A 27,106-nucleotide genomic window follows, 5' to 3' on the forward strand; every position below is an offset into this window, starting at 1 on the left:
AACAACTTCTTTTTGCGTCTTGCAACTTTGTTAAGATAGTAAACCTAAACACATCAACACCTAAGGCTGCAATGACGATGTCATTATTTACTACACGAACTTTTTGGGGTCGTGCCTTTAGTCGCCTGAGATGTTATATTTATTTAAAGAATATAGGTTTGCTAAGAATATACAACGTTTGTGTTATTTGTTTTTACCTGTTGCTGATTGAAGTTTTAATAAGAAATAAGAAAAATCAAAAATGGACAAAATCTTTAATTTTGGCTCACAGATAGGCGTACGGTGACCATAGATGTAAAGAAATGAGCAGGCTCAAAATTCCAGATAGTGAAGTATTAAATGGTGAGCCGAATTACTCAGGGTACAGCCGCACATATAAGCGTGTAGAATATTCCGACAACTGGTCGAGTTAGTGACTACGCGATAACTGACTCTTCTCTGAACTAAATGTAATAAAACTAATAATATAAATTGAAACTGTTTGATCAATATTATTATTATACAAAGGTGAATCATTAAGCAAAAAGACGTGCCATATGTTTTTAATTGCTGAAGGATATTGTTATTAATATTATCATCGGTGTTTTAAAGTTTTTGTTTTACATTATAAAAACAAGTCTTCAAAAAGAAAAACATATTTTAATGAGTTTTCCAAATTGGCTTTCCAGTATATAGAAGTATTATATAATCATTCGTTCGCTTAAGGAAAATTCGCAGAGGATTGGCCGTCGTATTAGTATTACTATTTTGTGCATCTTTGCCTGCCTGTCAAAACGAAGGGATAAAATTTACTTAGACCGGTGTTATTATTACGATATTATTGGCTCACAGACAGACAGAAAGCGAGTATCTCCATATTAATAATAGCCGTGTTTTGTCTGTTTGTCTGTCTGTCCGCAGAAGAAACGCAGTGTTACGGAAACACGTAATCCAATATATAAACAATACGGGCGACCCCGTGGTTTTTTTCACGGGTGACTGACTAGTTATGATATAGACTAGTCGTTAACCCGTACAAATATCCAAGAAAATCATTAAACAATATAGCACTTGCTAATTCGGCCAAAACACGACATTAACACGACATTACCCCGTGAGAGAAACAGACAAAGGGTATAGAGAGATATAAATATAAATAAATGTTAAAAAAATGTATATAAGAATCTGTAAAACGTTGTTTTACGAACTTCTAATGTTTTAAATTTTCTAACACTTTATACTTTAATTTTTTATTACTTGTCCACTTTTTTTTCATTTTATCCGTTGACTTGCTAATTAGTTGACTTGCCCATCACTTCGTATGAACACCTGTGTACTCCCCTTCAAATTTGCATCGAGTTAAAATGTGAATATCAAATAATAGTAAAGCTCTTACCTTCGCGATTTATCAGCAGGAAATTCCCATTTGAAAAAGTTAAGAAAACCGATGTGATGCGAATGCTGCGAGTCTTCAGTTTTTAATCTATCATAAATATAACGTACGGTTGTTGCAATTCAAGCGATCGAACAGGAGTGTGGTAGAGATTAAGATCTCGGTTGCTCCAAGGTTGCTTTAATTTGTGAGTTAGAGCATCGTGGAATACTGCCATAGTCGAAAATTTGCTTTTGAATCAATACAGTGCCGTAGGAAACAGGAAAGCAAGGTGAAGCGGCTAAGCCCTATCTTCTTCTAATAATGTTTAAAATAAAAGTGTTGTTTTCCCTCCCATTTTGACATACTGTATTTACATACTATATTTTTTTGAATTTCAATGCGTTTTTGTGCAATATAGATCTGTTAATTTTCAGAATGCACTCGTGGGGTCACTAAATCTTCCACCAAAAATACACTATTGCTTCCTACGACATGAATAAATATCTGCTCTGGGGTGTATTGCAGAATGACGTCTATTGTTTGGAAATCTAGAGCTAGTACAGTAACATTTCAACCAGAAAATATAAATATTGGATCAGAAAAGCAAAAGTATGAAGAGAATTTGTTATTCCTTAGATAAAACATTTTTGGAAGATTATAAAACCTTGAAAGTTAGGATAAGTCGTCAAATCTAAAATGTTACAATCGAAGTGTGAATTTATTCGATGCGATTTAATTTGGTCAAGAACTTTAATTTCTTGGACATTGTAACTTATTGACATAATACGCTTGTTTTTTGCGCATGATTCACGATCATCAGTTTTTCTTGCTATTGCATGGATTTTAGTTGTATCCCACTGCTTTAAAGGGTAAATATTTCCTCTCACTTGATAAGAGCGGGACAGCAATTGCAATAAAAAAAGTGATAAGCATTGTGAATAACTTGTTATAGATAAAAAGATAAAAAGAAGGATGAAATAAAACGCCTATTCTTCGTCAGCTTCTTCTTTTTTTTTCTTATAAATACACAACTTTAACATGAAATAAAATTTATTTCTTTTCCACTGGTTTGTGTAAACGGTAGAAATACGCTGGAATGCTTTCGCGTCGCTGTTCTTGTCGCTGCTTGAGGTATGATTCCACCATTTCGTAATTGCGAATATCTTGAAGCAGGTTAAGCACACGGTCGGTAAGTGTATCCAAATATTCACCTGTGCTGCTCTCTATTAATATATAATATTAATTAATAAATTTGTATTTCACTGCAGGCCACCATATTGTATATCTGCGTGACCACTTTTTTTATTGTTAGCACTTAATTTTCGTAACGCAACATAAAAAAGAACCAAAATAATAATGAAGAAAAAATTTCAAATAATAATAAAAAAATTACCAATCCCAAACACACCATAAGAGAAAGGATTCTTTTAAAAAAATCACATGACTGGTTAATGTTTTATTAACATTTTTGATCTTAATTTTGATTTAATGGATGATATTGTTTTTGGCTGCAGTTAGATAAACAGTGACATCTGTATATTGCGTGAGAGTACAAATACAATATTGCGTTGAGCTCCTTAGCCTAGAAAAACATTTGAATATTATTTCACGAATTGAGCATCAATTTTTGCAACTAAAAATAGTAACAGTTTGACCACACCTTGGTTTCATTTAAATCGATCAAAAACAACTTGCTCTTGTTTTTGTAAAAAATATTATTTTACTTACCGTAGGGTGGTTTCGCAAATATACCTGCAAAAAACAAAAAAAAATAAATAGATCAACAAACAAAAACAAAACAAACAAAAACAAACAAAACAAACAAACAATTAAGAAAACAAAATCAATAAAAAAACAATAAGGAATGTCCTCAACAAGCTAACAAGCAATATTTCACTTGAACTTACCGCAAATCAAACCAACAAAAATCGTGACCAGAATCAATTTTTCCATCATAAAAACTTAGTTCTTTGGGTGTTATAGTGTTGATATTTCTACTAATGTGAAATGAACTGTAACTAAAAACAAATTGAGCTGGACCCGTTTTTATAATCACCACGCTCCTTCACCGTGCTTTTATAATATTGCATGATAAAACTAAAACTATTTTTACGGAAGAGAACGGATAATATATTGCATGAAATATACAACAACGAAAAAGTCTGTAAAAACTAAATTAAAAATTAAGAGTTGATATATATTCTATTTTTAACGGTTTTCCGTTGTGTTTTTTATTGTGTTGAGCTTAATTAAAAATATTCTTCCCCTTTCATATCTGTATACTTCAAAGCAAATTTCCTCTAAATAAATTTTATTTCTTTTTCATATTTCCTTATTTTATTATATATATTGATCCGTTCTGGCACACCTTTTTGCCAAATTTTATGTTTAAATCGCATCTCAGCTTGTTAACATATATTTTGAACTCAATTTGTCAATTTGCGAATCGATTGTCATGAATTCCTTAAAAGCAAAAGCATGGTTTTGTCTTATCGCTAATGATTAGCTTTGAGATTTTATCAAGTTGAAGGAAAGAGACTTTCTTTGAAAAGAATATGACGGGTTGTAGTAAATTAATTTAAAAAAAGATTTGGATTGCATTGGCATAGCAGCTCTTTTCCATTTAAACGACGGTTGTCTTTATTTTTATTTATTAAGATTATTAACCCTGGTGAGCATCTTCCATTCTTATTATTAGCAAAGTTTTGTGTAGTCTAATCTTGATGGTAAGAATAAAAGAAATAGAAAGCCTTAAAGGAGAAGGCTTTACTGCGTCTGTTTTGTAAGGCAGAGTACATTATAGAAACAATCAGTACGTCCAAGGTTTTAAATACAGTGCAAGAATCTTATGAAAATTAAAATAAATAAATAAATAAATACAAAAAGGGGTTAGGAAAAGAACTTGAAATTTTGGACCAATATTTTCTTTTACAACTATATTCTATTTATTTGTATCAACAAAGTGTTAAATTCACTTTAATAATACTTGGTATCTGGAAGCCAATTCGAAAACCGGAGGTTTTGCAATCCAAAACGTTATTACAATCGCACCTATAATCATAGCAATAACCCCCGCCCAAGTAAATTTTATTACTTTGTGCTAAAAGCGGGTAAGGATGCACGAAAGAACGATTCGGTTAACATGTACGACGGGTGATCCCCTGTGACATTTCCACGCGCTAACAACCAGTTAAGGGATTAGGTTTTACGATGCATATAAATAAAAACGAAAAGAATTAATTAAATACGATATTTTAATTCCGTAACCAATAACAAAAGTAGATTCTAAAAACATATTTATCGTCAAAAAAATAAATAATTTTTCATTTTTTTTTTTGATATACATAAAAAAGTAGCTACGTTTCTAATTAAACATATATGAAAAAATTTAATAAAAAAATCACCGAAACGCAATTATTTATTAAATAAAAAAAATTATAACAAAATTTCAATACAAAAATATTCCTTTGCTTAAAATAACAACCCAGTTGCTGAAGTGTGGTACATTCTAACCAGAGAATGCACAATACAATAACATATATTATTAACCAATAAAAATATAAAAGATACCTTTACAATTAAATTATTACTTAAAAAATGTAAAAAAAAGTTCCTTTCATTGTGTTTCATTTTATTTTCGTTTTTTAACCATAATACGAATAATACGAAGGACGGGTTCGTCGAGGTTTGTAGTGGTTGCAGTTACAGTTGCAGCCAGAATAATCACCCTTGCGACATCCGCATCCTGCATTCCACGAATTATAATTTCCATAGTACGTATGACCACGGGCACATTTGCATTTACAATGACACTCGCATCGTTTCGGATTGGTGTACCAAGCTTTTTCTTTTTCTAAGGACGCCTTCTTCTTTTGTAAAGACGTTATCCAAGTTTGGAGAGTGAGGACATGCTTGTCACAAGTACAGAATCCCTTGAGCAATTTCATCACCGGATATTGCTTCTTGCATTCTGTCACGTGCGACTTGATTTTGTTGCTGCATGCGATATATCCTTGTTTCATCTTCAAGATCGCATTGATTTTACCTTGAACGTACTCAATAGCCTTTTGTAGTTTCACCACAATGGAATGTCCTATTTGTAAAATCAAATATATATAAAAATACAGAATTTAAATAGAATTTTTAAACAGAATTTTACACCAAAATTGCCAATCTAGGGATATATATCTAAGTAGGAAAAACGACTTACCAGAAAATTTATATTTGATATTTGTCAATGTCCACTGCAAGCATGGGTAGTTCAATGTTTTCAGATTACATGTGCATAATGGATCTAAAGAGAGATCATTTCGTTAGAAAAAATGCATTTATGGCAGAACAAGATATTTCTTATGAAGAGACTTTGTGTCGAAATATTTAACAACAACGCCTCGATTTTAATACTAGTTACTCTTTATAAGACAATGTTAAAACTTCATATCGGAATAAGTTAATAGGTTTGTAGAGAATCTATATTGTAATATACAAGTAAGAAATAATTATGCTAAAGCTTACCTGGCTTAACTATTATGGTTACTCTTGCATTCGGTTTGGATGATAATACTGGCAGTCCTTTGTCACTTGCTTTCACAATCAAGGTGTAGGTTTTGACAACGTCAGTGTGTATTACCTTTTTGAGTGAAACTTTACCAGTGATTGGGTTAACTTCGAACAAGCTCGTGTCACCACTGACTATCTTGTACACTATCATGCCAGCTCGTCCAGCGTCTTTGTCTGTAGCTTTTACTGTTACCAGTTGTGTTGTAACGGATGCGCCACTAGAGATTGTAACACTATACATACATGGCTTAAAAACTGGTCGATGTTCGTTGATGTTACAGATTTCGATCTTGGCATGTACGACAGCTTTATGCTTTCCATCAGAAACGATTACATCAAACGTGTATGTTGTTTTCTTTTCAAAGTCAATGGCACCAGACAGTTTGATGTGTCCTGAGTTATCAATTGAAAATGGGAAGTTTGAACCAGTTCCAGATAGGCTATAGCTCAGAGTACTATTAAGGTCAGCATCAAATGCAGTTATAGAAATGACAACTTTTCCTTGTTTTGCATTTTCACACACAACTCCAACTTCTGGCTGCACGACAGTTGGACCGTTATCGTTTTCATCTTCAACGCACACACTGATACTTGCTGAAACAACAAATGTTCCATCAGATACTTTAATTTCAAAACTGTAGTTATCGATGTTTTCACGATCAAACGAAGCTTTGGTTTTGACTTCTCCTGTGTTTGGATTGATACTAAATGGGACCGTATTAGGTGCAAGAGAGTAAGTAAGTGGATCGTTATCTTTGTCAACTGCATGAGCAGTAAAAACGTGTGTTCCAGCTGGTAGATTTTCCTTTACGCATAATTTAACTGGCATATCTGAGAACTCTGGTTTGGATACGGGTGTTACGTTGATTATGATGGATCCAATCGTGCTAAGAGAAGGTGTTCCTTTATCCGTGACGGTGATAATCAGAGTATATACATTTTGAACTGCAGCACTCAATCTCGATGACAACGTGATCTTTCCAGTATTCTAAATGTAAAATTTAACATGACATGAATTTCATGTGTCTATATGCATAAAAAAATTACTTTCTTAACAGATACCATACCATGTCTATGGAAAAGGCTTCATTAGTATTTCCACCGGTGATGGCATACATGATGACACCGTTATCGCCTTCGTCTGAATCACTGGCTATCACAGTGGTGATGGTATTACCCATAGCTGTATCATCACGTACAGAAATTGGATTCTGAGGTGTAATAGATGGAGGGTGGTTTGATGGAATAACATTGATGATGAAATTTTCAGTATCAGATAATGATGGATTTCCTTTATCGCTGACTTTAACTTTGAGTACATATTGAATTGTGGTTGCAGTGGTCAAGGCGGATTTAACGTAGATTTTCCCATCATTCTAAAGAAGTAAGTTGATTTAGAAACTTTGATTTTGTTAAAGCAAACATTTAAGTCGCAACAACATAATAAACTGAATAAAAACCTACCATGTCAATTCTAAACTCGTCACTTGACTCCGTCAATGCATACATGATCTGTCCATTTGTACCAATATCAGGATCAGAAGCAACAACATTCAGGACTACGTCATCAATCGGTGTGTTGTCCAAAATATCCTTTGCAGGTGCTTGTGTAATGACAGGCGATTGGTTGACATCATTAACAGTTATTTTAACGAAAATATCTGTAGATTTAGCTGGTTGACCTTTATCAGTAGCAGTAACAATTAAATTGTACATGTTAATGTCGGTGACGTCTAGCTTATCTGCAACTTTAATTTCACCGCTTGTCTAAAAATTTTAACAACAAAATTAATAAATAAAACCTAACATTGTATGATGTTTCTTAGATTGAATGATATTTTTTTTGATTGTGTATGGATTTTTATACGTCATAAAGTTAATTGTTCTTACCATATCAATAGTGAAGTCTAAAGCGCCATTTCCACTTTTAATGGTGTACATGATCATACCATTTGAACCTGAATCCTTATCTGTAGCTTCAACTGTCACAATGACAGTTTCGATAGGTGTTGTCTCTGGGATGTTGATAACGTAGCTTTCCTTTACGAATACAGGAGAGTTATCGTTATCGTCTTGGAGTGTGATTTTAACAATAGCATCTGGATTTGAATGTCTTGACGGTTGACCCTTGTCAGTTGCACGAACTGTTAGTGTATATGACGTTTGAGTTTCAAAATCCACTCTTTCCTTGACTGTAACCTTTCCGGTTTCCTAAAAGAACACGATTATTTCGATAAATACGCAAAATAATTGTCTTGATATCTCAATTGCATGCTTTGAACACTTACCATTTCGACATAGAACTTTGTAGCGTCTCCCGATATTATTTCGTACATGATTTCACCATTTTGACCGCTGTCTGTATCAGTTGCTTTGACTTTAGTTACCTCAGTACCAACCGCAACAGATTCTGAGAAAGTTGCGGCGTACATAATTGGTTCAAAAATAGGATCATTATCATTGACGTCAGTGACATAAATCTTAACGTCGACGACGGAATATTTTGCAGGTGTTCCTTTGTCTGTCGCTTTTACTTTTAGTGAATAAGAAGTTGTTGTTTCGAAATCAAGAGGGTTGATTAAATAAATCATACCACTGGTCTAAACAAAAACAAATAGGCTATCAGAAAATTATTAAAAAGAAAGTAATTGGAAATAGGGATGTCTTAAAAAGAGAGTTGTATATTTTTATGTTTATGTTCACTTACCATATCGATTTCAAATTTGCCTTCTTCGTTTCCAGCCGTAATTCTGTACATAATTTCCCTATTTTGTCCTTCGTCAGCATCACTAGCCTCCACACTAACTACAACTTGATTTGTTAAAGTATTTTCTGGAAGTGTTTCCTCGTACGAAAGGCTAGGGAATATTGGAGCGTTATCATTCTCATCGGTAACAGTGACGACAAATGTTGTAGTAACAGCAACCATTCCATCGTTAACTGAGACAGTTAGAGTGTAGGATGGTTTCATTTCACGATCAAGGTGTCCATTTGTTGATAAAACACCGGTTGATGGATTGATTTCAAATGGAACACTTGTTGTAATTAAAGAGAAAGTTAGCTTGTCACCGTCTGGATCAGTAGCTGTTATTGTTTTGACGGCTGTATCTTTACCGACACCTTCCGATACTTTCTCATCAAATGGCTCATTAGTGAATCTTGGTGGCACGTTAACATTGGTGACATATATGGTTACAATTGTGTTTGGTGACGATTGAAGTCCTTTAATATCGGTTGCTTTCACTTCCAATACATATTTTGGTGTACTTGCATCCAGGGGACTGGCAACAATTATATCGCCATTCTAAAAAGAAAATTTGTATTAAAGCACGCTTTTTATTGATTTGTTTTCAGAGAAAACAGATAAACTTTTGAATGACATACCTCGTCAATTCGGAAGTCAGGAATACCATCGCTGGTAGCATCAAGGTTTCCGCTCACAATCATGTATTTAAACAAGCTATTGTCACCGGAATCAGCGTCGTTAGCACTGACAGAAACCACGATTGTTGCTAAGGCCGTTGTTTCTGGTATTGTTTGTTTGTAACTCTGCTCAACAAAAACTGGTGCATTATCGTTGATATCAAGTATATTGACTGTAACTTGGATAGATGTTGATCGTGGTGGTTGACCTTTGTCCGAAATAGTAACTGTAAGTATGTATTGCTTTGTAGTTTCGTAATCTAATGTATTCTTGACTGTTATTTCTCCAGTGTTCTGAATAAAATAAATGTTTGTTATAGTAATTTTGCAGGTTACTTCTTAGCATGAACAATATGAAGTATTTAAAAACATACTTAGAATGTAAAAAATTCCTCTAATAATGCTAACGTTGCATAAAGTATCACAGGCCTACCTCATCGATGACGAATTTATCTTCTGTATTTCCTTTGGTAATCATAAACATCAACTCTTTATTAACACCTGAGTCGTCATCTGACGCAGTGACTTGAGTAACTTCCCCTCCTGGAGCAGGTCTGTTCTCAGGTATGGTAACAGTGATGTCTTGTGCTTCCGGGTCGTTGTCATTGACATCTTTGACATGAGCAAAAACTATACAGGTGGTGTGTAATGATGGTGTTCCCTTGTCAGTTACTTTGACAGTTAAAGTATAGGACGTCGTGTTTTCAAAATCTAATTCCTCAATCAAAGTTACTACACCACTTCCCTAGAATACGGAAGGTAACATGTTATAGTTTCAAGCCGAAAGATTAGTATTCACACTTTTGATATTTAAAAACAAGGCAGATTATTCTTACCATATTCATAGCGAACTTATTATCTTCATTTCCTGTCGTAAATTCATACATTAATTCAGCGTTGACTCCAGCATCTTCATCTTTAGCTTTGAGAGTAGCAAGAATTTCGCCTACTGCGCGATTCTCTGGAACGTCTTCAGAAACGTTACCACATACAGGAGCATTGTCATTTTTATCCTTGATAGTTATCATCACGACAGTCACTACTGTGTGTTTCCCGTCAGAAACAGCGACAGTAATGGTATATTTAGCGGTAGCTTCACGATCAATATCACCATTCGTCGTTATAACACCGGTTTCTTCATTAATAACAAATGGTACATTAGGAGTTGTTATGCTATATGTTAGTTTGTCATTGTCAGAGTCTGTGGCTATGATCGCTGTCACCACAGTGCCTTCGTTAACGTTTTCATAAATATCCGGATTGTATGGTTCTTCCTTTATTTTTGGTGCATTGTCATTAGCGTTGGTTACGGCGATTTTGACTGTTGCATCCGGATTTGAGTGCTTGGTTAGAGCACCTTTATCGGTAGCACGAACAGTAAGTTCGTAATAGGTCTTGCTTTCAAAATCTAGCGAATTCTTCAGCGTTACAACACCGTTTGTCTAAAATTATTAGAAGCACGGTACAAGTATGTAGGTTTACAATTCTAAGACGCAATCTAGGCCTTAACGGTGCTTTTACATCAATTATAAATCTGACTTAAACAAATTGAAGTACCTCTTCAATTGCAAATTTGTCGTCTTCATTACCAGCCGTGATGGTGTACATGATCATTCCGTTGGAACCACTATCAGTATCTGTAGCTTTTACTGTATCCACAACAAATCCAGATTCTTCACTTTCTGATACAGACTTTTCATACATTATCGGATTAAATACCGGAGCGTTATCATTCATGTCAGTAATCGTAATTGTAACAACTGCATCCGGATTAGAACTCTTTGGTTCATCTCCTTTGTCAGTTGCTTTAATTGTAAGGATGTATTGTGTTTTTTCTTCGTAATCTACTGTATTTTTGAAAGTAATTTCACCAGTCGTCTAAATAAAGGCAGGGAGAGAAATTTTAAACTGTGCTCAAAATCAATAAGTATTAATGGGAACTCACACCTTTTATACTCTTAAATAAAAAATAATAATATTTTGTCTAATTACCATATCAATTTCAAATTTATCGTCTGCATTTCCGTTGATAATGGTATACATGATTTGACCATTACTGGTACTGTCTTTGTCTGTGGCTGTCACTGTAACAACAGGTGTTCCTTTAGTAACATCTTCTGGGAAAATCTTGCTGTAAGTAGCAGGTTTAAAAACTGGCAGGTTGTCATTTATATCTGTAACAGTAATGTATACTTTTACATATGATGATTGTGGGGGGTTGCCTTTGTCGATAGCCATTACGGTCAGTTCATAAGATTGTGTTGTTTCGAAATCTAAAGCCTTGATCAACTTGATTTCGCCGTTTATCTAAGAGAAGTCAAAATAAAGATAATAACTCAATTTTCAAGCAATAACTGACGGAGAAAAGTGAAAAAATTAAGTCTAACGAACCATATCAATCTCAAATTTTTCTTCTTCGTTACCACCTGTGATACTAAACATAAATAATTTGTTATCGCCAATGTCTATATCTTTCGCTTCCACAGTAACTACAACTTGATCGGTAAGGGTGTCTTCAGGAAGTATTTTCTTGTAAGTAGGTTTCGTAAACATGGGTGCATTATCGTTAGCATCTTTTATTGTAAATACAACTGTCGTTGTTACGGTAGCCTCGCTGTCTGTTACGCTAACTGTGAAAGTATAAGAATCTGTTGTTTCTCGATCCAGTGGTTGAGAAACAGAGATTTCACCAGTAGTTGGGTTAATGTTAAAAGGAAGGTTAGGTGTTGTAATGGCGTATGTTAATGGTTGATCGTCAGCATCAGTTGCAGTAGCTGTTTGAACAACAGTGTTAACTGGCGTATTCTCCATTACGTCTTTATCGTATGGTAAGTTAATAAACTTTGGTGGAACATTAACGTTAGTGATCATGATAGTGACAGTGGCATGGGGCATTGATGTTAAGGAATTTGATCCTTTATCAGTAGCCGATATCTCTAAGACATATTTTGGCGTGTTGGCGTCAAGTTTACTTACGACCTTTATTTCCCCAGTGGTCTAAAATATGGAAAACAATAAGTTAGTACTAATACTATAGTCATAATGTTTATGCTTATGTTGAAAAGAAAATTTTTTGCAACTTACAGCGTCAATGGCAAAGTCATCCACATTATCATTGGTAGCATCTTTATTGCCACCCACAATTGCATACATTATCATACCATTTAAGCCGGAGTCTGCATCTTCAGCCTTGACTGTCACAACAACATCACTAATTGGGAACGTTTCTTGAATAGTTTGCATGTAAGTTGCTGGAACGAACATTGGCTTGTTATCGTTCTTGTCTTCTACGTCAACAGTAACAGTTATTGTAGTAGATTGGGATGGCGATCCTTTGTCTGTTATTTTTACAGTCAGTCTGTATTGTTTCACAGTTTCATAGTCGAGTTCTTTCACAACGATTATTTCGCCAGTTGTCTGAAAGTCAAACAAATATGAATAATAATATAAATTTATAAAAGAAAATACATTTTTTTTCTGTTTAGAAGTCCGTTCAAGTTCCTAAAGTTATACAGTGTAAAAACATAAAATTACTTACCATATTAATTTGGAAATGTCCATCATCGCCATTTGTGATTTCGTACATGATTTCAGCGTTGACACCTGAATCTTTATCAGAACCTGTTACGGTTGTGATTACTTCACCAGTTTTAATATCTTCTGGAACAGACTTAGTGAGATCTTCAGCTTCTGGTTTGTTATCATTTTCGTCTTTGACATTAATTGTTACTTTGCTGATCGTATCTTTTGGATTATTCCCTTTATCAGTTGTTTTAATCGTAAGAGTATAAGAGGTTGTTGTTTCAAAGTCAAGTTCTTTAAGTAAAGTAACTTCTCCGGTAACCTAGGAGGTAACGTAAATTAAACGTTTAAAACATATTGTAATTTTAGATAAGTTAACAAAGAATTGACAAGAAAAATGTCCTACCATGTTGATTGAAAATACTTCGTCTTCATTTCCTGCAATAATTTCGTACATAACCTCGCTGTTTACTCCAGCGTCTTCATCTGTAGCTTCAACGGTTACTACAACAGATTGCTTGGGTTGTCCTTCTGAAATAATTTTTGTAATATCTGGTACTACAGGTGCATTGTCATTTTCATCTTTAATTGTAACTGTGACAGTTGTTTCATCAGTGTTTTTGCCATCAGTTATAACCACTGTAAATGTATAGCTCTCTTTATGCTCTCTATCGATCATTGCTGTGGTGGTAACAACGCCTGTTTCGTGGTCGATTGTAAATGGAACATTCGGTGTTGTAATGTTAAAGTATAAAGTGTCACTATCGGCGTCGGTAGCTACGACAGTTATCACGGTGGTCCCTACTGGCACATTTTCTACAATTTCAGGTGCGTACGGCTCATTTTTAATTTCTGGTGTGTTATCGTTGCTATTTGTCACTGTAATTTTGATTGTCGCATCAGGATTGGAATATTGAGCTGGCATACCTTTGTCAGTAGCACGTACTTTGATTGTGTACATTTTTGTTGTCTCGAAGTCCAGTCGATTTTTCAAAGAAATCACTCCACTAATCTAAAACAACAACCAAAACGCAAATATTATTTCTGTGCAGAATATTTTTAAGTTAATCTTATGATTTTTTGTGCATATATCACAATGTGAAAATAGATTCATACTTGCACGGCATGTATGTAAATATATGGAACACTTAGATTTGCTACAATACCTCGTCAATTGTAAATTTGTCGTCTTCATTACCAGCTGTGATGGTGAACATAATCATTCCGTTTGTTCCACTATCAGCATCTGTCGCTTTTACTATATCTACAACAAATCCAGATTCTTCACTTTCTGATACAGACTTTTCATACATCATTGGATTAAATACCGGAGCGTTATCGTTCTCATCCGTGATTGTAATTTTTACAATAGCGTCTGGGTTTGAACTTCTTGGTTCCTTTCCTTTGTCTGTTGCTTTCACGATTAGCGTATACATTTGGGTAACTTCAAAGTCAACAGTATCGATAAATGTAATCACACCTGTGTTCTACAATTCAAAACACAATGTGTATTACTTTTCTAATAAACATACCATGCTTAATAATAATTTAAACGTACAATAAACCACTGTCATTATTTTATTATATAAGCTTACCATATCAATAGTAAATTTGTTTTCTTGGTTGCCACCAACAATAGTGTACATTATGTCTTTATTCTCACCATCATCAGCATCGGTAGCGACCACGGTGGCGCATACAGTTCCATTGATCACATTCTCGGAGAATGTGGCATTGTATACAGCTGGGTCAAAAACAGGATCATTATCGTTCACGTCCGTCACATAGATGTAGACATTGATGTCAGTCGATAATGGCGAAGCACCTTTGTCTGTCGCTGTTACAATTAGATTGTAGGATTTTGTTGTCTCGTAATCCAATTGGTTTCTTAGTGAAATTTCTCCGCTATTCTAAATGGCGAAAATGTCAAAATTATTACATCCGTGGTAAAATTGTGACCGTTAAAAAGGTACTACAGTGTTTATACTAACCATATTAATTTCAAATTTGTTTTCTGTGTTTCCGCCTGTAATTGTGTACATAATTTTGGAATTTTCGTTTTCATCGATATCAGTAGCTTCTACGGTTAAGAATACTTGATTCGTTAAATAATCCTCTGGCAAAGTTTTCTCATATGACGGCTGATTGAAGACGGGTTCATTATCATTAAAATCCAAAACACGAATAACGAATGTGTTACCAACGGTAGCTTCGCCGTCATTTACATTTACTGTAAGGGTATATTCAGGGTTATTTTCTCTGTCCAATGGTCCAGATGTTGTAAGTATTCCTGTTTCAGGATCAATGACAAATGGAGTACCCAACGTAGCCAATGTGAATGTTAGCTTGTCACCATCGATATCAGAAGCTGTGATGGTATTCACGACAGTCTTCGAGGGAGTATTTTCTGGAATAGCTTTATCAAATGGCGTGTTTGTAAAGTATGGAGGAATGTTCACGTTTGTGATCATAATTGTAACGAAGGCATTTACTTGCGATGTTTTGCCTGGAGTACCTGAGTCCATAGCGGCAATTTCAAGTATATATTTTGGAGTGCTAGCGTCAAGTGGACCGGCAACACTGATTTCACCTGTTACCTATGAGGAAAACACATGTATATTATAATACCCAATTTTTAGTCTGTGATCTAAGACGATAGCCGCGGGTAGGGACAGGAAACCACTCGTCAATTGCTCCAAAGGGTAACGACTAATTGTTTAAATTTTCATCTAAATGTATTAAAAAATCCAATGAGGGGAATAGAGAGAAATAAAAATACTTACTGGATTGATAACAAAGTCGTCGTTTCCATCATCGGTCGCATCCTTGTTTCCACTCACAATCTTGTACATTATGACAGCATTTGATCCAGAATCTTTATCGGTCGCTTTTACAGTTTCCACGATAGAATCTTTGGCTGTTGTTTCTAAGATAGTTTGCATGTAGGCGTCTGGATTAAATTTGGGGTAATTGTCATTGACATCTTCGATGTTTATTGTTACAGTACATGTTGTGGATTGCTGGGGATTTCCCTTATCAGAAACTGCTATTGTAAGAATATATTGTGTTGTCGTTTCATAATCGAGTGCCATTGCAACGGTGATTAATCCAGACGTCTAAACAAAAATATTGGTTAATTATTTTAATAAATCCGTCTTACATCTTATCACATCTTATTAATCCAAATAAATCTCTGATAGCGCTAACCTACCTCATGAATTACAAATTTGCCTTGACCCCCATTAGTAATAGAAAACATTACTTCTCCATTACTACCAGAGTCCGCATCTGTAGCCGTTACGGTAGTCACAACACCGTTTGGAGCTGTTCTATCTTCTGGAATAGATACTGTTTGATCGACACAGATGGGAGAATTGTCATTGACGTCAGTGATCGCAATATCCACTTTGCTTTTTGTAACCCTTGATGGGGTGCCTTTGTCAGCTGTGGTAATTTCAAGGGAATAGTGTTTCATGTTTTCAAAATCAAAAGGTGCAATTAATTTGATATTTCCATTGTTCTAAAGAAAATATATGTCAATACGTAAAAACAATTATTTTTATTACCTTTAGAATTAAATTTAAATCATGAATTGAACAATAAACATTACCATGTCTATTTCAAAGACTTTATCGTCATTTCCATTTGTTATACTGTACATGACTTGTCCATTCAAACCAGCATCTTTATCGGTTCCAACTACAGTTACAAGCATAGTGTTAACCGCTTGATCTTCTGGGAAAGATTCAGAAATGTCGGAAACTTCAGGAGAGTTGTCATTTTCATCATTAATTGTCACCATTACTACTGTTTCATCAGTGTTTTTACCATCGGATGCAACCACAGCAATAGAATATTTGTCTTTTGTTTCGCGGTCAATGTCACCAGTTGTGGTGATTTTACCAGTAGCAGTATCAATTGTAAATGGAACATTTGTTGATGTGATCGAAAAAACAATGTCATCACCATCAGTATCAGTTGCTACAATAGTTGTCACTGACTCTCCAATTGCGACATTTTCATTAATAGATGGATTGTAGGGTTCGTTTTGTATGACTGGTGGATGGTCGTTTGCGTTAGTTACGGACACTTTGACAGTTGCATCAGTGATTGAATGCCTAGCCGGTTGGCCTTTGTCTGTTGCACGTACTGTTAAGGTATGCATGGTTTGTGTTTCAAAATCAACTTGCTTGGCAAGCGAAATTAATCCGGTTGTCTGTGAGTAAAAAGATAGAAGAATATAAACATTAAATTTATTACATTAATATTTATAAATTAAACTATTTCTCTGCTATTAATATATTAAATATCTTGTTACCATGTATTATAATTAAAATAATGAACTAACCATGTCAATTGCAAATATCTCATTTTCATTCCCACTTGTAATGGAATACATAATCTGACCATTGCTTCCAGAGTCAATATCGGTGGCTGTAACAGTTACAGCTGCGTACCCAACATTCGCACTCTCCGAAATAGTAGTTGGGTACTTGACGGGATCAAATATTGGGTTGTTATCGTTAACATCGATAACATTTATAATAACAGTAACACTTGATGAAAGAGATGGATCGCCTTTATCTGTTGCTTCTACGTAAAGTGTATATTTTGTAACTGTTTCGTAGTCTAGAGTGCCGATCAGAATTATTTCTCCACTTGTCTGAAAATAAAATATTAGTTTTAAGACAATATTTAACTATTATTTCTAAGATAAATCTCAAGAGTATACGATGGAAGCAAAACTTATTTTTTGAGTCATTATTAAACAAAGATACGTACCATATCAATACCAAACTTTTTCTCTGCTCCACTCGCTATGCTGTACATAATCTTTGAATTATCGCCAATGTCTGCGTCTGTGGCTGTGACAGTCACAACTGTGGTCCCACTGGCAGTATCCTCTTTAATCGATTCCTCATATTGGTCAGGTTGGAAGACAGGATGGTTGTCATTTTCATCAGAAATTTTTACAACCACTGTTCCAGTTGTTAATCTTGGATTTTCGCCTTTATCAGTTACCTTTACAGTCAATGTGTAGGAGTCTTTTGTTTCACGATCCAGTGGTTTTGCCACGCTGATAACGCCTGTATCCTACACAAAAGAAAATTGGGTTTGACTAATCGAAAAACTAGGCGAGACAAAAGCTCTTTAATTTTTAATGCATCAAATATTATAAGAGAGCGACTTACCATGTTAATACTGAACTCTTCAGCATTGTTTCCATCTTCAATTGTGAACATAAATTTTCCATTGTCCCCAGAATCAGCATCGGTTGCTACTACGGTGACCACATCAGACCCAGTAGTACTTCCCTCGGATATCGTCTTCATGTAGTCACTTGGGTTTAATATTGGATCATTATCATTAATATCTGTAACCATAATATTGACAACGGCGTCGTTGGGTTCAGATGTTAAAGCCGGCGTACCTTTATCGGTAGCTCGAATAACAAGCTTGTATATTTTCACCATTTCAAAATCTAACGTTCCAATTAAAGATAATTCTCCAGTAGCCTAAAAACATTTCAGCTTCGTTATTCACCAAATTTTGAAATTAAAAAGAAAATGTATAAAAATATCCATACCATATCTAAGGAAAATTTCCCTTCTTCGTTTCCGAGTACAAAGGTGTACATAACATTTCCATTTTCACCAGAATCAGCATCTTTGGCATGAACAGTGGTTATTACTTTAGGTGTAGCATCTTCAGGAAGAGTTATATCATCTACTGGGTCAAAAATAGGTTTGTTGTCATTCACATCTGTCACAGTAATGGTCACAGTGGCTTTCTCGCTCATAGGTTCTGGACCCTTATCAGTTGCTTTTACCACAAGGGTATACTGAGTTGTTGTTTCAAAATCCAGATTGTTACGTATTGAGATAACACCAGTATTCTAAAACATAATAGAATAAATTAGGCAAGAGTAACACATCCTGATTGTAGATATACATTTATAGATGAAGTATTGAATTTTTGTTAGATAGTGCTAGCGTTATATACCTCATTAATTTTAAATTTCTCTTCAGCGTTGCCGTTCACTAACGAATACATAATCATTGAATTGCTACCAATATCACCATCTGTAGCTTTCACTGTTGTAATTTCCTCATTAACTGGCTTGTCCTCTGCAACAGTGACTTTGACATCCTTTACAGTAAACACTGGCGCATTATCATTGATGTCAGTAACAGTTACTGTTAATTCTTCTTGATCAGTTAACTTTCCATCTGATGCAGTAACGGTTATGGTGTAAGATGCAACATCCTCTCTATCCAGTCTCTTCGTTGTTGTGATCATGCCAGTTAAAGGTTCAATCAAAAATGGTCCATCTGAAATGGAGAAGACTATTGTGTCACCTGTGTCTCTGTCCGTGGCTTCTACTTTAAACACGTTGTATCCAGGAGCTTTTCCTTCTGGAATATTCACCATAGTTGGGAGGTTGGTAATGACTGGCGCGTGCTCATTTACATTCGATACTGTAATGGTAACAGTAGCGTTGGGATTGGATTGTAGTGATGGACTTCCTTTATCTGTTGCAAGTACTGTTAAGGTGTAAGACGAAGTACTTTCAAAGTCAAGATTTTGCGCCAAAAATATTTCGCCGGTTGTCTATAAACACAAAATATAGCTTTTATTCAATAGGTATTGTAAGAGTATTTCTTTATTGCTACGTATTATCCTTTTAGGACCATGTGTTCTGTTTTTTGACTGGCTAAGACACTATGTTCAAATTTTTCCCTCATTCAATATCACCACGCAAGTAAAACGTGGTAAAAGAAACAAGCCTTGGCGATAATCTTTTTTTCGTTATAGCGTCTTTTCACAACATGTGTTACTTTAGGCACCTGACAGGTGATTCGGGGGAACCAATCAAAATGCATGTTTCTTTTTCCCCTTAGATACAACAAGAAATAATATAGGAAATTAATTCACTACTTACAACATCGATTTCAAATATACTATTTATGTTTCCATCAACGATACTGTACACTATCTCTGCATTACTGCCTGTATCACCATCTGTTGCTGAAACTTTGATAATCAGTTCATTAACAAGAGTTGACTCAGATACTGTCTTTGTATATTGTTCTGGATTAAAAATAGGAGCATTGTTGTTATCATCAGTCAAAGTGATGACAACTGTGGCATCCATAGGTGAAGAATCTTGAACTGGGGTTCCTTTATCAGTTGCTCGTACTGTCAAGGTATATGATGATTTTGTGTTAAAGTCCAATGTTTTTGCAACTGTAATTTTACCTGTTACCTGAAACAATGTAACAAAATCAATTATACATCTTCACATTAAAAGTGTGAAAATTATCAAGAAGTATGTTTCTATTCCAATTGGTGTCAGGAAAATAACTTACTTCATCAACACTAAAATCTCCATTGTCGTCTCCAGATATAATAGAGTATACGATCATGCCAGCGTCTCCATTATCAGGGTCAGTAGCTGTAACAGTAACTACTTCACTTAAGACAGTGGTTAATTCTGGAATTACACTTGAGTATTCTTTTGGATCAAATACAGGTTTTTCATTGACATCAATAACGTTGATGGTAACAGTAGCATCATTCCCAGTTGTATCTAAACTAGGTGTTCCTTTGTCTGATGCTCGCACAGTGATGATATATTGTTTAACATTTTCAAAGTCTAATAGATTTTTCAAGGTGATTAATCCAGTAGTCTGAAACATAAGAACAAGATTTACATTGGCAACCGATCAACGAAGTTAATAATTAGTTATTGAGTTAAAGTTCGTCTTTTTTCTATTTTCTTATTAATTAACAGCTATACTTACAGTATCAATTGTGAACTTATCGCCATTGTTACCACTAACAATAGAATATTCGATCATTTTGTTAAGACCCGAATCGGGATCATTGGCAGTGACCATTATAACAGGTGATGAAGTTTTAGCATTTTCTGGAATGTCTTCTGTGAATGAAACGTGAGGAAAGACTGGCTTTTCATTGACATCAATAACATTAATTGTGACTTGGCCATGTGTTCCACTGGTGGTAAATCTTTTTGGTGTTCCTTTATCTGTTGCTCGTATGGTCAAAACATACTGTGGTGTTGTTTCGAAATTTAATGCCTTTACCAAGCTTATATCCCCAGTTTCCTGAGAGCAGAAATAATTTGTATTACTCACATGGCAGGTTTTATGTATTTACATAGTCCACAGAAAAAAAAGGCAAAATGTAGTAATGTAAAGAAAAAAAACACACCTGATTAATTTGGAATTTTTCTTCCAAGTTTCCATCAATTATTTCATATGTTACCATACCATTCAATCCGGAGTCTGGGTCAGACGCTGATACAGTAGCTACAATCGAATTAACTTCTTCATCTTCGGATACGTCGACAACTTTTGATGGAACAACAAAAGTTGGTGTATTGTCATTTACATCAAGAACGTTAACTATAACAGCAGCTGTGGAAGATCTACCACCATTATCAGTTGCAGTGATGTAAAACTCGTATTTTGTTTGAGTTTCATAATCTAACGGTAATTGACCAGGGTTTAGAGATTTTAATGTCAATTCACCATTTTGATCAATAGCAAATGGTAAGCCACTTGGAATCGAATACGTGACAACAGAGTCTGCGTCAGCGTCTGTAGCAGATACAGTAAGGACATGAAACGCTTCCTGTTGAGTTTCCAATACATTCTCTTCATAGGAAGCTGGATTGAACACAGGATCGTGTTCATTAACATTGGTTATTCCAATTTCAACCGACGTTTCGGAATAAAGTGATGGGATACCTTTGTCTGTTGCACGAATTTGTAAAGAATAATCTAGGTCTGTTTCAAAATCTAGTTGTTTGGCAATTTTTAATTCTCCGGTTACCTAAAAGAAAACATAGACAAATTTCGAAATTTCAAATAACACATTTTGCTGGTCAACTTAATTTTTGATGTTCTTACAAATGTAAATACCTTGTCAATTGTGAATACATCTATTCCACTACCCCCACTGATGGAGTACTCGACTAAATTATTGGGAGAAGTTCTGTCTCCATCAGTAGCCTCATATACTCCAAGTAAACTTCCAATCGGTTTATCTTCTTTAAGAAGTGGGAATGAACTCGGACCGGTGATAAACAGTGGTGATACATCATTAAGATCGTTGATATTTATGGTAATAGTAGTTTCAGCAAATAGCAAACCACGATCGGTGACTCTGGCTTTTAGCATGTACACAAACTGGGCCTCTGAATCAAAGGCCAGCTTTGAAGTGATAGTTCCAGTGGAGTCGATGGCAAATAAGTCATTGTGGTTGGTTAGTGAGAATACTAAAGCATCATCAGAATCACTATCTTCCACCTGTAACTTCACTATGTGAGCACTTGCAATATTCTCATCAATGTTGATAACATGTGGCCCTCCCACAAACTTTGGTGCGTGCAAGTTGACAAGAGCAACATTGATTTTGACATTGATTTCCTTATATAATGATCCAGGAAGTATTCCACGATCTTCAACTCTGATTACCATGTCGTAAACACTTTTTAGATTTGCATCGAGCGATGTCTTAACAGTTAAGATACCCGTTTTCTAAAGATAAAGAATATATTAGAGTACTGTATTATATCTAATTTCTAAACAAGTTTGCTATGGAGTGTATAAACTTACAGAGTCAATGGCAAACGCCCCTCCGTTGTTTCCAGACTGAATTGTGATGTCAAATACATTGTTTGGTGCTGTTTTATCTCCATCGTTTGCCTGTAATTGAGCGACGGCGTATCCAACAGCTACATCGTCATTAACATTGAACTCATATGGACCCGCAAGCACAAAATCGGGCTGCACATCATTTATGTCAGTCAATTTTATTTCCACGTTCGCTGTCACTTTGTGTTTGCCATCGCTTACTGTTACTTGAAACGTATGTTTTTCTTGTGTCTCGATATCGAGCTCTTTAGACACGTAGATTTGACCTAAATTTTTTTAATTTTAAATGTCAATCTCTATACATTTTGGGCTTTTAGCTAATAAAATAAAATTCTGATTATAACTTTCATTTTTACCTGAAGCAGAGTTGATACTAAACGAGAGACCAGCTGGAACTGAATAAGTCAGTGATTCTCCATCAGCATCGGTTGCCCGCACTTGCAATACACCTACGTTTAGAGCTGTTCCCTCTGAAATTGTCTGTGAATAAAATGATGAAGTAAAAACTGGTGAGTTGTCATTGACATTCCCTACGGAAACAGTCACTGTCGTAATGCCTTGAAGCGACGGTGTCCCTTCATCAATAACTTTTAGGAAAAGGGTGAAACTAGCTTCTTGCTCGAAGTCGATATCGGATGGATTATTAACAGAAATAACGCCGGTGGCCTAAAATATATATATAAAGTATTTTAAAGTTAGCGCAATAAAAAATGGCAGAAAAGTTAGCATATGATATGTACCAAAGACAAGTTAATAACCAGTTCAAAATGCTATTATTGTTTAATCTTACCGAATCAATTTTAAAAGCATCTTTATGATTCTGTAAAAATACAAATTTGACTTGATTGTTTGGCGATGTTGCATCTTCATCTTCGGCTTCTATTGAATTTTGGAGGACCAAAGTGTCACCTAATGCGGCATCCTCGCTTATGGAGGCTGAATACTGCGTTTGAGTAAACTTTGGAACCTTGTCGTTAACATCGGTAACAGTAATAGTTACTGTTGTGCTTACAGTATGTGCTCCTGCAGTTGCCTTTATTGTCAGAACATAAATAAATTGTGGACCTTCCCTGTCTATTGTACCAGTAAGGACCATTTGACCTGACGAGGCTCCAATAAAGAATGGCGATTCTTCTTCAATCTTGAAAGTAATAGCTTCACCATCGGGATCAGAAGCAGTAACAGTTAAAAAATTAAGCCCTTTTTGGAAGTTTTCAGGCATTTGATAAGAATACGGTCCGTTGATTGTCAGCTCCTCGTCGACATTGGTGATAGCAATGTTTATTGTAAGATAAGCGTACTGTTTTACGACACCTGAGTCGGTTGCTTTAATTTTCAAAGTGTAACTAGTCGTGGATTCGAAGTCAAATGAACTGATCAGGCTGATGTAACCAGTAGTCTAGAAAAATATTTCATCAAAAAATAGAGACTTGTTTTAACATTACTACAGAAAATTTACTGAAGAAAAGTAACTTACTTCATCAATGTCAAATTTATTTTCTTCATTACCAGAAAATATTGTGTATTTGATGATACTGTTTGATCCATCATCGATATCTGTCGCAATCGCATGATAAAGATTTCCTAAAGCTTGGTTTTCTGGAAAGTCGAGATTAATATCACTTTGTGGGAAAGCAGGTGGGTTATCATTTACGTCTAAAACGATGATGGTAATCTTAATATCGGCTGATACCTTTGGAGTTGGGCCTTTATCTGAAGCGAAAGCAATGAGTTCGTACTCAGCCGTTGTTTCTCTGTCAAGCTGAGCAATAAGATACAATCCACCAGAGTTCTCTAGCCGGAATCTGCCTTCGCTATTTCCTGACTTGATTGTGAACGCCAGCTTACCGTTGTCCCCGGAATCAGCGTCAGAAACTAATACATCAAGTACTTTAGTTGCGGGACTAAATACTTCATCTTCGCGAACTCTTATCAAGTATTCAACTTGTGTAGCAATAGGAGCATTGTCGTTAATGTCTGTAATGTTAACAGTAACTTTTATATCCTGAAAAAAGCCAGGAATAACGGTGTCTGTCAGACGAACCAAGAAAACATACTGTTGTACTAGTTCAAAATCTAAGGTTTGAGTGGTAGTGATTTTGCCATCAGAAGTTCCAACAGCAAATGGTACGTTAGTGTTTGGAGCCATAGTAAAGACAGGGACATTTAATTCCTCTGCTTCGAATGGAATAGTGTGGATATAGGTGCCAATTGGTGTGTCTTCTGGGATCGAGGTTTCAGTATCTTGAACTTTTGGTGCATTGACAGTGACAACTAAGTAAAGGGAAGGCAAATTATAAGTACATTTATTATTTGACTACACCTAATTTACACTGTTTACTGGCATTACACTGTTTACTGGTATAGACCAAGCAATGAAGTCAAAAAAAATTTCCCTTTTTTAAGGATTTTAGTGCTAAAAAATTTTTTCTGTGCTTTCTTAAGAAAAATTATATAAACTATCGAAGTCAATTTTGTGTCTGAGGGTCTATTGGAAAGTACGAAAAAAGGCGTCGTCTAATTCCAAGCTTCCAAGAAGTAAGCTTTGCTAGTAGAAGTTACTTGAGATATATAGTACTTGAGTTTTTTTACAAACAGGCTTTATACGTTTTGTTAAAATCAAAGAATTACCTTCGCAAACAGATTCTGTGACTTTTTCCAAAAACGTTGTGTCATTTAATGATGTGTATTTAGGTATGTAGTAATACAATTCTGGTGATGAAGCAAGTCCGGAAGATTCCACGTTGTTGGGTGGCGCTACATCTGCTTCAATACCAATGCTTACTACGCTGATGTTCAGTGCGTGAATTCTGTCTGCTTCAGCTTGCGGGGGGCTTCCTCTATTTGCTGGTCCGTCATTAGTGACAACAATCAATTTGACGGCATTTTCTCTAGCCCCTCGGCTTGTATCAAACAACATATCCTTTGCCACGATTAAACCAGCCTCGATGTTTGTAAGCTCTTCGGTGTCTCTACCAAACTGTATTGCCTTGGCTTTAAAGTTTTCAAAGCCAAAAACATCTAAGTTGCTTTCGCGCTTGGCAGTTGTTGCGTAACTGGCAACACCAAAACGTACTTGATCCTCGCTAATGTTAAAAGTTGCAGCAAGGTGGAGAGCAAAACCAATCAAAAAAGGGTAGTCCGCATCACCGACGGAACCTGATCGATCAAGTAATAACACAACGTCTGCTTCTCCTTTGCAGACTTGAATATCTGTCGAAGTAGCTAAAAAAAGAATACGAGAAGAAATGTCTAAAACAGATACAAAATGTCAAGAAATTTGCATTGGTGTGAAACTGCTATGCGGATGCACAGAGATGTGTTCCCTAAATTTTCGATGACTAGTTAAAAATGATATCAAAATTCAGTGGCACGCAAAATGCTTTAAATTTTAGATGAAGATTATTATGTTTTTGATTTGATTTGAAATGATATGTTGGAATAAAATAGATTACTTTTTAAAAAGATTTATCCTAAGCGCATTGGTGTAATTGCTTTGATCACTAATAATTAGTTACATGGATAGAAATAATAGACTTAATTAAATGGCACTCGTTTTAAATTAACACTAATTTTTCCTCTTGTTAAAGAATTGTGATTTCCTCTCTATTAATAGCCACTTTAATGAGAGATGAAATAAGTTTTTTATTATGACGCGTAAAGGGTGTTGTGGCAATGTCATGAGAGGTACCTTCAGAGGGTGTAAAAGGTTGTGGAGTTCAGGTTATTTTGGAAATTTGTATTTATTTTTCAAAGTACTATTAAAAATCTTGTTGGAATTTAATGCAATCATGTTGAGATTGGTCACACTTTCTGGTTATTGCTGTTTTTATTTTTCGAATCTTAAACAACAACAAAAAAAGAAACACTCAAAAGTTTGTTCATCTCGTTTAAAATCGGTAATCTTTCTTCTCTGTTGATATTTGCAGACGCGATATTGTATAACAAATTCCTTTAAGGTAATTAGGGGAATTTGTAAGCCACAAAAGACGAAAAACAACTTGTTAATTTTTTAAGTGATTGTGAAAGAATTACGAAATTTAATATTGAATGAGCCTGACTTGTCCCTTCTACATATCGCATTTGATGAAAATTATCAAAACGTCTGGATAGGAAAAAAGCATATTGTGCTTCAAGGTGAGAGCTAGCTATTTTTATCGCGTGTTGTGTTAAGCAAATTATAACTATAGTTTTGGCCTTGTAAGAATTTAGTAAAAACATTGAAGAATGGAAATTTAAATTAAGTAAATTAAATTAAATTAAGTAAAAACCAGTGACTCTAAATTGGTAAAAAGTACGTGAATAAATAAGTAACCCAAAAATGAAATATAGAATGCATCATATACAAGTCTATAACAAGAGTTATCCCAACACCCACCCACCCCTGCCTCCCCCAAAATAAAAAGACACTTACGAAAATTCGCCACTTGGTTGGCAGTGACTGTTCCAACCACCAACACCAGTTGGACATACATGAACATCGTCATACTCTCTAACTACGATCAGACATGCAAAAATTATCTTTTCCTTTTTTATTAAACTTTATATTTGTTGTAGAAACAAC

At 35.1% G+C, this 27,106-nt stretch overlaps 2 protein-coding genes across 2 annotated transcripts; both read right to left on the minus strand.

The window, feature by feature from the left end:
- Positions 1-3,945: 3,945 nt before the first annotated feature.
- LOC130625146 (protocadherin Fat 4-like) lies at positions 3,946-26,181 on the minus strand. The gene is made up of 38 exons (XM_057440213.1): positions 25,174-26,181; positions 23,993-24,816; positions 23,243-23,941; positions 22,899-23,208; positions 22,504-22,808; positions 21,808-22,425; positions 21,050-21,718; positions 20,665-21,015; positions 20,230-20,550; positions 19,803-20,126; positions 18,863-19,471; positions 18,447-18,755; positions 18,052-18,375; positions 17,642-17,953; positions 17,208-17,522; positions 16,470-17,075; positions 16,071-16,379; positions 15,643-15,975; positions 14,833-15,456; positions 14,455-14,769; positions 14,026-14,346; positions 13,266-13,871; positions 12,876-13,181; positions 12,422-12,754; positions 11,729-12,334; positions 11,294-11,644; positions 10,895-11,215; positions 10,174-10,779; positions 9,771-10,082; positions 9,299-9,631; positions 8,622-9,218; positions 8,203-8,514; positions 7,805-8,125; positions 7,379-7,681; positions 6,982-7,290; positions 5,870-6,902; positions 5,565-5,648; positions 3,946-5,447 (listed from the first exon to the last, which is right to left on the minus strand). Exons 1-38 carry the CDS (start codon positions 25,460-25,462, stop codon positions 4,999-5,001), a joined length of 16,269 nt encoding a protein of 5,422 aa, XP_057296196.1. The 5' UTR covers positions 25,463-26,181; the 3' UTR covers positions 3,946-4,998.
- LOC130625278 (protocadherin gamma-A4-like) lies at positions 20,131-20,679 on the minus strand. The gene has a single exon (XM_057440330.1). It carries the CDS (start codon positions 20,557-20,559, stop codon positions 20,146-20,148), a length of 414 nt encoding a protein of 137 aa, XP_057296313.1. The 5' UTR covers positions 20,560-20,679; the 3' UTR covers positions 20,131-20,145.
- Positions 26,182-27,106: the final 925 nt, after the last annotated feature.

This window comes from Hydractinia symbiolongicarpus, chromosome 14 (genome assembly GCF_029227915.1).
Source record: "Hydractinia symbiolongicarpus strain clone_291-10 chromosome 14, HSymV2.1, whole genome shotgun sequence".
Taxonomy (NCBI): Eukaryota; Metazoa; Cnidaria; class Hydrozoa; order Anthoathecata; family Hydractiniidae; genus Hydractinia; species Hydractinia symbiolongicarpus.

What these genes read in the sequence shown, in the direction of transcription:
- LOC130625278 (XM_057440330.1), bottom strand. Translation starts at nt 20,559, where the DNA reads ATGTTTCAGACTACTGGATTAATCACCTTGAAAAATCTATTAGACTTT.
- LOC130625146 (XM_057440213.1), bottom strand. Translation starts at nt 25,462, where the DNA reads ATGTTGTTTGATACAAGCCGAGGGGCTAGAGAAAATGCCGTCAAATTG. An exon ending in CACAGAATCTGTTTGCGAAG is followed by an intron (nt 24,817 to 25,173) that starts GTAATTCTTTGA and finishes CCCTTTACTTAG; the next exon opens with TTGTCACTGTCAATGCACCA. An exon ending in ATAAGTTCGCTATGAATATG is followed by an intron (nt 10,083 to 10,173) that starts GTAAGAATAATC and finishes TCCGTATTCTAG; the next exon opens with GGAAGTGGTGTAGTAACTTT.